The 12,529-nt window shown below is 35.9% G+C and overlaps 1 protein-coding gene across 6 annotated transcripts in view; it reads left to right on the plus strand.

The window, feature by feature from the left end:
• THADA (THADA armadillo repeat containing) overlaps positions 1–12,529 on the plus strand; it is a 218,249-nt gene that overhangs the window by 112,774 nt on the left and 92,946 nt on the right. For all 6 annotated transcript variants that reach the window (XR_008210141.1, XM_052698123.1, XM_052698146.1 and 3 more), the window contains 2 exons: positions 6,307–6,396; positions 7,749–7,880. Coding sequence is in view for 5 of the 6 variants with exons in the window: in XM_052698123.1 (XP_052554083.1) it covers positions 6,307–6,396; positions 7,749–7,880 (222 nt within the window). In the remaining variant the exon portion in view is untranslated. The remainder of the gene's footprint in view (positions 1–6,306; positions 6,397–7,748; positions 7,881–12,529) is intronic.

A 12,529-nucleotide genomic window follows, 5' to 3' on the forward strand; every position in this document is an offset into this window, starting at 1 on the left:
CAGCAGCATGATCATGATGCAGCAGCAGCATGATCATGATGCAGCAGCAGCATGATCATGATGCAGCAGCAGCATGATCATGATGCAGCAGCAGCATGATCATGATGCAGCAGCAGCATGATCATGATGCAGCAGCAGCATGATCATGATGCAGCAGCAGCATGATCATGATGCAGCAGCAGCATGATCATGATGCAGCAGCAGCATGATCATGATGCAGCAGCAGCATGATCATGATGCAGCAGCAGCATGATCATGATGCAGCAGCAGCATGATCATGATGCAGCAGCAGCATGATCATGATGCAGCAGCAGCATGATCATGATGCAGCAGCAGCATGATCATGATGCAGCAGCAGCATGATCATGCAGTGAAATGCTTCAAGTCAACCCCAATTCAACAAAACATCTGCTAAAGTCAGTAGAATTTCAGCAGACTACGTAAACACATGCTAATTGCCAACTATAGAAATAAAATTGGAAATAAGCTTTCAAGCATGTGTCTGACAACTGCCTCTGCAAAAATATTACATGCTAGAACATGACCATAAACTTTGAGATTTTCACAAGTGGCTAAATAAGTTGGAGAATTCCCAGTTAAATTCCAGAAGTTTTTTGTACCCCAATCATAATTAATTATTTAAAACCTTGCACTTCGCAAAGTTAAGCCAAAGCATCTTCATTTTTGATACTAGTGGAAATAAAATTGATCACCACCATTTTCCATGTAAATACTGAGCATTTACTGTAAACAATGCTTCACTGTGTGCAACCTACTGCTGTGATGTCACAAAAGTTTGTTTCTGAGAAAGAATTAGTTGTCTGCTTGCCCCAATGGTATACATTGTAGCATTGCTATAGAAGGGAGTCGCAGAGCACAGTTTGTTAACCAATTAAATCAGCAAGATCCAGAATGTAGAGGAGAAAAAACAGCATCAACTGAAAAGGGTTGACAGCATTGCAAACACCAATACAAGGTAACAGTTCAAGAATGAAGAAGCTTCAAAAAAGGGATAGGCATATCATGAGTAACAATTAGAAAGAGTAGTGGTAACCATGAAAAGATTATTTGCTGAGAGGTAAACTGAGAAGAGTTAAAGACTGACTAAAACAAAAAAGTAACTAACTTTCATCTAACCCTGTGAAAAGAATTAACATTCTGCTTTCTATTTTGTTCAAACTGGCTTAGTTTTAGCTTCCCTTTTCAAAAACACAGCTAGAAGTCTATTTTACAAGGGAAACAGATTTTCATTATTTCCTATATAAGTACCAAAACATTTCTCCATGATGTTTTGTGCAGTGGCTTCCAGAACCCAGTTCCAGAGTAATATTTTGTACCAAAAAAAAACAAACCCCTACTTCTTTGATATGACCTTGTCTTAAAAACAAACAAACAAACAAACAAAAACCTACTCACAAGCCTATTATACTAACAGGTACAGAAGAACAAACCCAAGAAACCACACCAACGTAATCAGGATTCTGCTTGTCCTTTAACTTTTGTGTTACTACCTTTTCAGTAAGCTGTCAAGTAAGGAGGTAAATATAATCACGTTTTTTCATCTGTCTCAGACCTGTTAGTACATTTATCAGCTGACCTGAGACATTAGCAACATTTTTATTCAAGATGAACTCTGAAGACTCTTGATTTTGTCAGAAGAACTGTAGTCTCTAAATCTCATCTGTCCTAAAATGAAATACAAACAGATTTACTGCAAATGTTCTTCACCATGTCAGTTGCTAAAAGTGGGATACAAGGTTATAAAGCCTTTAGTTCTTCAGAAAAATAATTGAAAGAACAGGAGCAGGTAATCTCTGACACATGTCACAGTAAAATGATACATATGCCCCGGTGTCAAAGCAGAATTTTAATCTGGAGTATTCTCTTAAGTGTGCAACACGGCTTGGAACAGAACGTTGTAACATCCGTGACTTTATTCTCAGATGTGATTTTTAAAACGTAGAATTGTAGTAGTTAAATAAGTCAGTCTTTATGCATAAAGATGGGACAATTCAGTGGAAAGACAGTACGTATATAAGCACAGATACTACTACTTGCATTATATGGCATCAAGTCACTATTCAAACAAACTACTTACAATGATCAGAGATGTTACAGTTTTCAGTAGGATTTATGAATTTAATTCTAGAATTTAGGTGACACTGAATATCTTTGTAAGCAAAACAGAGGAAATAAAAACTTGCCTGTGTGTCTTTACCTTACTCCAACCCACCTAAGATTCTACCGTGAAAAGCAATGAAAGAGAAAAAAATCAGGTAGTGATTGAATAGAAGAGTTAAATGACAGTCAAGAATATAATAAAGGCTTCTATTAAAAGTTATTTTAGGGAAATGAAAAACTTTATGCATTTTTCCTAAGAAGTGTAATTAAATGCTGTAAATTATACTCTTGTTCATGTTTAAAATGAACTTCAAGGGAAAGTTCTTATAGATTTGCAGTCTGCTTTCATTTGTATCTTGTTTTAAATTTTACTACTACAACTAGTCGATTCTTGATAATTCATCTGGTTCACTGTTATTTTCCAAATGCTGCTGTGTTAATTACATTCTGTCCTTTGTCACATCCTGTCCTTGCTTTCAGAGTACTCTTTTACCAATTTATTTGAACTCTGTATTCTCTGAAATACTGTCGTCCTGACCTTTTCCTCCTGAATAGACTCTGGAGGAGAGAAAGGTGGGAAAGACTCTGTTTGGCTCAGGGCTATGTAGGGGTATTAAAAGTGCAACTTGATTTTCTGCAGTCTGTTAGAGAAGGTGCTTCAAAACTGTTTTTGAGGCACATCTCTTCAGGTGGGAAACTTGAGAGAAAATAGGAAAGAAACTCACGTGCATTTCCCTTTCTGCATAAACTCTCTCCATCAGTCTTGTTTTTCTGAAAAGTACAAATAGTACAAATTGTGCCTGCTTCTCTAGCAATCAAAATTGAGCATGTTGTGAAGGTCTTATACTTCGAATTGTCATCTGCCTTCTCTGCAGAGTTATTCATGTATAAACAAGTGTTAATATTGTTAACAGGAGTATCTGAGATTAATTACATCTCATTTCCTACTCATCTGTTGAAATATTTTGCATATGTGGTTTTACAAATGATTTTTACAAATCATTTTAGAATGCAAGTCCTTCCATGATTTACTCTCAATTTTATTTTTTTTTACATTAGCCATATACTTTAACCATATACTTAGATGACATTTTACGTTGAGGTGAGGGGATTTATTGTAAGCATCATCAGCCCACTGATAATCTTTCTCTTTCATTACACTGCTTCCTATTTCAGTAAGTAACCTTTCACCAATGTATTGCTTAGATATCTGTAATCCCATTTGAAATTTTAAATTGTGAAATTGTACTACTTTTGGGAAGTACTAGCAGGAAACAGAACAGACTACTGTTAGAGAGCCTGTGGTACTGAGAAAGATGAACTCTGATGTAATATGAAATGATTTCAGCTGGAAATGAGAAAAATATTAGTGTCTTAAGGTTCTTTCCAATTCCTTCTCTAGTTTTAGGGTGGGTAGCTGTCAAATCCTGTGATCTGCAAGATGTTGATTTTAAGGATTTAATTATGATAGCCACGTTGCCAAAAATCTATTTGAACTGTTTGTAACTAATGGAAACAATGAATAGTTATCTATATTTTTAGTTTAAATCTATAGTTCTTTGTCATATATAATTTAGAAAAGGAGACCAAAGTTTGTTCCATGAGAACTGATAACTGTTATTTTGTGTCAGTTTTCCAGCCCCTGTTTTGTTGGTATATTCCTTTATAAATGGGTGTATCCTTCCTTTAAGGACATGGATAACTTACTATTTATGAAACATAACTCATATGTGTGTCTTTATGAAGTGTTGGAGTTCATTTTTCAAAGCAGCGTATTTTTTTCATGAAATAGAAAATAGGTGGCTCAAGTTTCTGGTCATTTTTGAGAAATCTGAGTCGTTGCCCTTTTTATTGTGGTTCCAGTCTCAGTTGCTGTACACAACTGCTTGTGTGTGCCTAATGCATACACACTGCCAGGAACAACAGGCATGATCCGTAATCAAAAATGAGACAGCTAAATACCTCTGTGTTTTACTCATTCTTATTACTGCTTTCTGGTTCTTCTCTAGTTATTTGTCTTCCTGCCTTGACATCCCCAAGTGGATTCACATGTAAATCAGTGCTCTGTATTTTTTAGAACACGTTTTCATTTTACAGTGTTTCTGTTAACATACAGTGTTTCTTGTTTTCCCTCTGAGCTGGAGGCCATTTCTAACAATCACTGGACACCCAGTCTGCTCATAGTGCCTTTAGGCATCTTTTTTTGCAGATATCTGGTGACTAATGGTTTTGATTAGACTGCCTCCTCCCATCATGTAACCTGTGCAACTGTTAACCAAGGCAGAGGTTATGAGAGTTATCCCATTTGATAACTGCTCTTTCCCTATCAAAAAGATGTATGAAATCACACTATTTACAAATAATTTTAGGGCTATATTTCTGAGAATATTCAGTTCCATTATGTAATATAAATTCAAATTTGGCTACTGAATTTGATATTGAAAGTGGATGTGTTCAAGAATAATTGCTGCATGAGGTGCTCCTTACATGTAGTCCTCTTTTCAACCTCTAAGCAGTAGCCAATACATTTCAGAACGGTTAATCCCTATTATGCTTTTTTCTGACACTGTGATACAAGAGGTGAAGATGCTAAGGATTTTCAGTTTGGTTCAAATTGATACTTCCTTTTAGTACAGAATTTTTAATGTTATGTCTTACTGAGTGTAAGGTGTGTATGTGTATGCCATGTGCTGTTTGACTTGATGTGTGTGCCTAGCTCTTGTTTTGTGCTGACATTTTTGTCTTCAGCTGCCTACATAATGTGCTTGTAAAAAACTTGAAGTTGTTTTGAAAAACTGTTAAATGACTCGGAAAACTCTGAAGTTTTGAAATCCGACTACAGGATGTTAGAATTTGATGACTGGCAGAAGTGTTGAGGTTGTGTGATTAAGAAAAATTACATATGTTTATTTCTGCTTGAACAACCAGTGATCAGAATCGTTGGTCATGCCTTTATGTTAGCAGCCTTTCAGTGCACTGCTCTTGCATGTAATTCTTAGAGAAAGCTTCCTGTACATACCTCTTTGTTCGAACGTTAGTTTCCATCTACTAATTTGCTTTTGCTGTGTTTATTTTGTGGCCTATGGTGCAGGCATGTTTTGTTGGCTCAATGCGGGAAGCTTTGCTGATAGTTGTGTGCTGATTTACTCTTGCATAATTTTTTGGTGCACTTATTTTTATGGACATTCAATCTTGCCATCTTACCATGTTATTTCTGTAGATCTGGATTTGTTTGCTTGTCAAAAGCTTTCTGTTGGAGTCATGCTAAAGTATACTTAATCTGACTTGATCATGTAGCAAGCAAAGGCATTCTTGTTGTAAATATCTGGCCGTTTATTTATTTGTTTTTGAGGGAATTTTGTTTTATTTGCATAGCCCATATATCTCATTAGAACTTCCCAAACCTAACATTTGAGTGGTTCTTGCTTAGAAAGTGCTAAATGAACCTACGAACCATGAAGTTATCCTTTATCAGTTCAAAAACCTATTTAAAAAAACAGGCACAGAAGGCTTCTACTTTACTTTTTTCTTTTTTTTTTTTTGCTGTTGTGTCTTGAACTATACTGAACTATACTGATGTATTAATTCTGACTAGGAATGAGTTTGATAGGTATTGGTATGTTGTTCTATTTTGGATGTAACTGTTATCTACGTGAATATGTGGCCTGGAAATGTCACTACTGCCGAGTGCTGGAGGCAGCTCTGTTAAGAAAGCTGATGTAAGATCAGATGCATCTGTTGCTGTATTTTCTTTGACTTATCATTCTGAGATACTTTTCAGTATCAATAATAGATGAGTATCTGTAAGTAAATGTATATTACAAGTACTTTATTAACTGTTCAGTACATGAACTGCACCAAAGGAAATGTAGTCTTCTTTTGTTCAACTCAGTTGTTAAAATGATGCTGGAACTTAAGATGCTTTTCTTCTCCCCTCCCCAGAGAGATCTGAATAGTTTAGCTGGAAAAAGTGTTAGTATGTATACATGCAGACAGAAGCATGTGAACTGTCTAAATTATGTTGTATTGTCATTTTTCATGAAAGAACTGTGTCATGTTTGAAAGGAGTTCATTGTGGATGTATGGTCATTTGGACTCTGAATTCACTGCAGCATCAGAAATCTAAGTAAACTGATATTTTGAGTGCAACTAATTGTGACTCTTCTTCTATGTTCTCTTCTGCAGGATGACAGGAGCAGAGTTTTTCTCTAGATTTCCAAGCCTTTATCCTTTCCTTCTCAAGCAGTTGGAGCTTGTAGCCAATACTTTGAACAGGTAAGATGGTATTTATGAAACTTCTGCAATGTTCAGTTTAAAGTGAGTTTTCACGCATATTGTAACACTGCTGTTTTCATCAGTGCTTATTGAGGTTGTGTAGATCTACTACTGTTTTTCTAAGCCTATTTTCCTGTAACTTGCACACTGCAGTGAGGTTCTGCAGTCTGAAGTGCTACTGAGTCATTAGTAGCAGCTTTATTCCTCCCTGCGAGCTGTTGCATTCCTAAGATCAGGCATTAAAAGGAAATATATTTTTCAAGGCAGGACAGAAATTTGTTGTTTTACCGTGTCTCATTTTAACAAGATTTTCTAACGTTTAAAGGATAGAAGCTCTTAGGCCTCGTGTAACCCTGAATTACCATTTTCCAGCCTGTGACACTGTCTTTGTGGAAGGTCCCCCATCTCTTTTTACAGAGTCCACAAATGGTGTCTGAGAGCTCCAATTTAATCTAACCAGATGATAGATATACTTCGGGATGATGCTGATGCTGTTTCCCCCAGGTTCATGAACTTTTAAAGTAAACCAGCGCAGGCTTTGTTTTTCCTTAAAATGTTATGGTATAAACTGTAGAAGTTCAGCAGCTGATTTAGAGGAGAGTTTCAGCTGTCTGTTTAATGGCTTGCAATGAAGTTGAAAGAGGAGTTTTGCCAATCAGTCTCTGTTCTGAGCAAAAACGATGCGTGTATTCCATGCAGCACTGTTTTACTTGACATTTTGAAAGGTGCCAGTATAATCACTAGAAAATTTTGGGAAGTTACTTGAAATACTGTCCTTGAATGTTTGTGTTTTTTGGTTTTGTTTTCAATGCAATTTAAGGAATTTTATTTTTCTAACTCATTGACTAAATAAGAAATTGTTGACTTTGCCTTGGATTTCTGGTTGATTTTACAGTACGAAAAGTGCTTGGTGTTAATGACAATAACTTTCCTTAAATCTAGCCTGCTATTTACCAAATATACATTATTTTTTTTTTTTCCTTCTAGACTGGAAGACTTTTTTTTTTTTTTTTAAAGCATCTTTTTGTAACTCAGCTTTCTCAATTGTTCAGTTATATGAGAAACATTACCTGTTCTGAATCTTAATGTTAGTTAAAAGCAGGAGCTGTTAAGGATAGAAGAAACTGAGATAAAATAGGAAAGAAAAGGTGGTACAGCCTTAAGTTGCCTTCATAGAGGGATTCCCAGTTGCTGTAGAACTGGATGCCATGTTAGATCCCAGTAGGTTTTGCCATGACCAGCATAATGTACCTTCCTGAAATGCAAAAGAGTACTGTGCTTGTGGAAGAGTCTCAAGACCGGCATGAAAGATAATATTCTCACCAAATGCTTCTTCCTGCTTTTTTATTCAGTGAAGATGAAGAACTGAAAATCCATCCAAGTCTGTTCCTTTTGCTTTTAATCCTGGGAAAGCTGTATCCGTCTCCAATGGATGGCACTTACTCAGCACTCAGCATGGCACCATTTGTTCCCTTTATTATAAGGTAAGGTAGGTCTCTGGTGGTTTTTCATATGATCAAGTTCTTTCTAGAATCTTTGTGTTTGTTTTGTAATAAAATGCCTTTTTAAGCTTCTTTTCAGTTTTAAGCTTTAATTCTTAAAGGAAAAACTCTGATGATTGGTTGTACTTCCATTGCTTATTAATCCTTATTTTGGGGAAGTGGAAAGAATTTCAAATCATGCAAGCTGTGGTGTCACTTGTTCATAGATCTTCATCTGCAAAAACTCAATTGCTGCCAAATGAAGGGTAGATATAAACTAATGAGCTTGACTAGCTTTGTAAAACAAGTCTTGTATTGCTGAATTTCTTGGTTGTTTTTTCAGTCCTGCAAAATGATTGTTGGTAGCTCGTTGTAATGATTACTATTTAGCTCCATATCCGTACATACACATTTAATATATACTTAGCTATATAGAGGCAGACATATCCTATATGTAATCTATTTCTAAGATAACTTTCCAAGATTTTATATAGTGTAACTTTAACTTCTGTGATGTTTATACTGAGAGACTGAACAGATGTTTTGGCTTTTCTGTATGCCACTGTTGTGGGGTTGGAGTGCTTCATAAAGGGGAAGGACTATTGTGGGGGAAATAAGCATAATTAGTACTTTGGAAAGAAGTCTTGCTATATCTGTGAAAGCTTCAGAGTAGTATGTTAAAGTTCCATTCTAAATCTTGTTCCTTTATTTAGTGAGTGAAACAAGATAAAGCTGTTTCTATCAACAGATCTCCTGATTTTTATTTTGAATGGATATTTGTTATGTCTGCTTATTCTTGGCTGCTGATGTGATGTATCTCTCGCTACTTACTTTTTGATGGGGTTCTTAGGAATAAATAACCTAAAAAACAGTGCTAAGAAACCTGCAGTAAGAGTTTCTAATTGCACTGTATTTACTGATTTAAAATGCTTTTTTCTGCCGTGTTTGAATCTGAAATGCTTCTTGGATAAACAATTAAAACTATACTTGGTTACATCATTAATAAGCTCAATCTTTACGCCTGTGTCACTATACTGAAGAATGCTTGTTTATTTTTTTAAATTTCTTAGTAGAGTTTCACCATGATTTCTGATTAGTAATACATTAAACTTTGATAATCCTCCAGCTACATCTTTGGATTTTATTTTTGCATTATGACTGCTACATTTAGCAAGTCTCTGCCCCAGCAAAATAACTCTTCAACAGTGATTGCACTTAGTTAACTTTTGTGGCTGTTTAAAATTTTTCAGAGGATGTGGGGAGAAAAACCCATCAAAACCTTTAAAAGAAAAGCCTGAAGCATTTGAGACACCCATGTCATTAGATCTATGCTCTTTTGACCATCATTAGCGACTGTGCTCCTAAAGAGGAGTGGTGTGGAAGAGAAATGTTTTCTACATTTCTTTGCCATTGAATTTGGCAGGAAAATATAATAAAATGCCTATCTATTTCAGACAGCAAATTGTATTTGGGTGCGCAGACATGCAAAAGCATTGACATTTTTAATGGGTGCCAGGGAATAATAGCGGGGATCCTAGGAGTGGAGGAACCGTGTATTTATGAGATAGCTCAATGTGATATTTCTGAATGTATTTCCTCATAAAGATCTTTTGTCCTTGTTCTGTGAATACTATGAATATTTTTGGTCACTTGCATCAGCTGGAATGAATACCTGTGATTTACCTGGGAAAGATAAATATCTCACTATTTGCCCTTTGATGATTTCCCTTGTGATTTTCCTTTCAACAGGAGCAGATGAACTAGAATAAAATTATTTCCTTGTCCTTTAGTTTTCTTTAGAAGGCAGTAACGAAGATGGCTGTGAGGTAACCACTTAGGATCAAAGAGGCAACCTGAAGGCAAGGGCCTTGTTCATCAAGATGTTAATCTGTATATAGTAATCCCTGCTTTGAATTGCTCAATGTAGTATATAACGTCTATATGTATGTATAATTGCGTGGTGGCCCAATGCAATTATATCATTTAATTGCCATGGTTTACTGAGACATTTCCAGATTTATCTTGCTGTAACACTGTCAAGGTTAGATCCTGTGCTTACGTAGTATGGAGAGAGGAGGGGTGGGTATAAGCCATCATTGATTTTCTGACCTTGCAGGGCTCAACCCCCAATAAATTGGCATTCATATGTTGCTCTGGGAGGATGAGTAGGATATTCAGTTGACAGGAGAATGAGCAGTTGTCCTAGCAAAGCTGGGTTTAAGAGGAAGATTTCTAATTAGGCTTTTGAGCAGTTTCGGTTAAGCCTGATTGGAATTTTCCATCTAGTGGGAGTAGAAGAGTTGTGGTTGCTCTGACCGCACTGAGGTAAATTGTACAATACGAGTAGGATTAAATGCCACAAGGACAAATCTCAAGCTCCATGTACATGCTTGCTGCTACCTTTTGAACCAGAGCATTTGATTATTTCTCTGCAGTTTTATTAAAAGTTGTGTTCTCCCCTACCCCCACACAGATGTTTTATTTGGAAGGGAACACTTTGATTCACAACTTATTACCTCACTTTTTTAAAAATCTTTTTTAAGAGCTAGATAGGTCTGTTTTACTGATTACATTCCAAGATGAAGGAATGTACAGAATGTTTTTGATTAACAAGGGAGGTAATTGGGAGGTAATGTTTTAAGTATGAAATCAAAACATAACCTCCCTTTCTCCTCTGCTTACTCCTTTCAAAAACCTGTAATCTCTTCAGAATGATCCAAATTTGAGTTACCTTATGCCCTCTCGTATCATAGTGTTGCCAAAGTGTTTGTTCAGTGCTAAATGTTCTGGACTGGATCCTATGAAGGAGAACATGGGTACTGCTGTATTGACTTGGATACTTTTCACTAATTGAAGTCTAGTGCTTTTTAGAATTGTGACTTCTTGTTTCTTTAAAAAAAAAACCACCTTGCTTTAAAATCATAACTAGATATACATTAAACAAAAACCCCTCTTTTTTTGTTTATGTTGTGTTCTTTTAGATAAAAAACATCTTAATTCTTAGTGAAATTTCCCCTGCAAAAATTGGTCACATATACAGATTTCAAGGCAGAGTTCAAATCATAGAATCACTCAGGTTGGGAAAGACCTTGAAGATCATCAAGTCCAACCACAACCTAACATACTACCCTAACTAACAGCCCTCCACTAAATCATGTCCCTGAGCACCACATCCAAATGGTTTTTAAATGCATCCAGGGATGGTGACTCAACCACCTCCCTGAGGAGCCTATTCCAGTGCTTAACAACCCTTTCTGTGAAGAAGTGTTTCCTAATATCCGATCTAAACTTACTGGTGCTACTTAAGGCCATTTCCTCTTGTCCTGTCACCAGTGAGAAGAGGCCAATCCTGCTCTCATTTGTAAGCATGTCATTGAAGAAACTCTTTGGAAAATATATACAGAAACTGAATGTCTTTCTCCAAAATTGCTGCAGTTATTAAAGAGACACAACTTTCTTGTGGAGAATTTTATAATTAGCATCTTTCTGTAAAATGAAGCAATTACTTCAAAATCCCTTGATGCTGTCCTGAATCAGGAACTGGGGTTGGTGACAGTGGAAGGTGCTGGCCCTCTACTACTGCTTGCTTTCCCCTTCCATGCACCCCTAAATAGTACAGTATTATTTTTGTGCTCATGAGCTTGTCATTGACAGACAAAGGTAATTACTCTCACACAGATGATGAAGCACAATAGCATGGAAGGAGAGAAAAATTGTATATGAAGAGGAAAAAATTTTTGTAGGATGGAGGAAGGGTACTAAAGACTGTTGTTAGCTGCTCTGTTGCCATAAGTCACTCTAAAAAAAAAACAAAAAAAAGTTTGAGAAGGACATGAAAACTGTGCATCAATTGTGAAAGCACTGCTGGATCAAATTCTTTCTCTAACTTGAAGAAAAAAAGAAAAAAAAAATTCTAAGGCCATGATTTCACATACATGTAATGTACTTTAAGCTTCATTCAGTGGATAAATATGCTACGCTTTGTTGAGTTCTGGTTAAATCATTTTCAAATCTGAGCAGATGCCAATCTAGACGAAGAAGCATGGTATAGAAGGTTTTTCTCAGAATTTAAAAGCAAAATATGGGTTTCTATTATAAGAGATTATGTACAGTCAGTGAAGACACAGAGGTTCAGTGTTCAAAGAATGGATTATATGTTTTGATTAATACTAAATGGTATTCAGAGATTAAGTATTGTCAGATACCAACAAGTGTAGAAAGCTATTTTTTAAATGCAGTTAGTCAAAATATGAAGTTCTCATAGAAGTAAGAGATTGAATTTCAATCTTTTATCTCTAGTTTTGTTTTGTGGTTTTTACTGGTCAAAGGGAATCAGTTTGTCTTGACAAATACTTGCCTGAAATACAAAATTCTGATGGAACTGCGTCCATTTTATTTCTGTCTATTCCTTTTCACTCATGTTCACAAATTCCTTGCATGTTCCTTCAGTCTTCATTACTGCACTCATTTTACTGCAGATAAGAGGTACTATTGCAGTAGTTCATGTCTTTTGCTTTTGAACAGCAAATTCAATTATGTAAATAAGCATACATAAAGTTGTGATCTTAAAATATTAACCTTTGTGTAGTAATATTGCTAATCATCAACTTACATGTTGTAGGCGCTTTGAAAATAGGTGTATGAAGTGAAAA

Source organism: Tympanuchus pallidicinctus, unplaced genomic scaffold (genome assembly GCF_026119805.1).
Source record: "Tympanuchus pallidicinctus isolate F22 unplaced genomic scaffold, pur_lepc_1.0 scaffold1, whole genome shotgun sequence".
Classification (NCBI taxonomy): domain Eukaryota; kingdom Metazoa; phylum Chordata; class Aves; order Galliformes; family Phasianidae; genus Tympanuchus; species Tympanuchus pallidicinctus.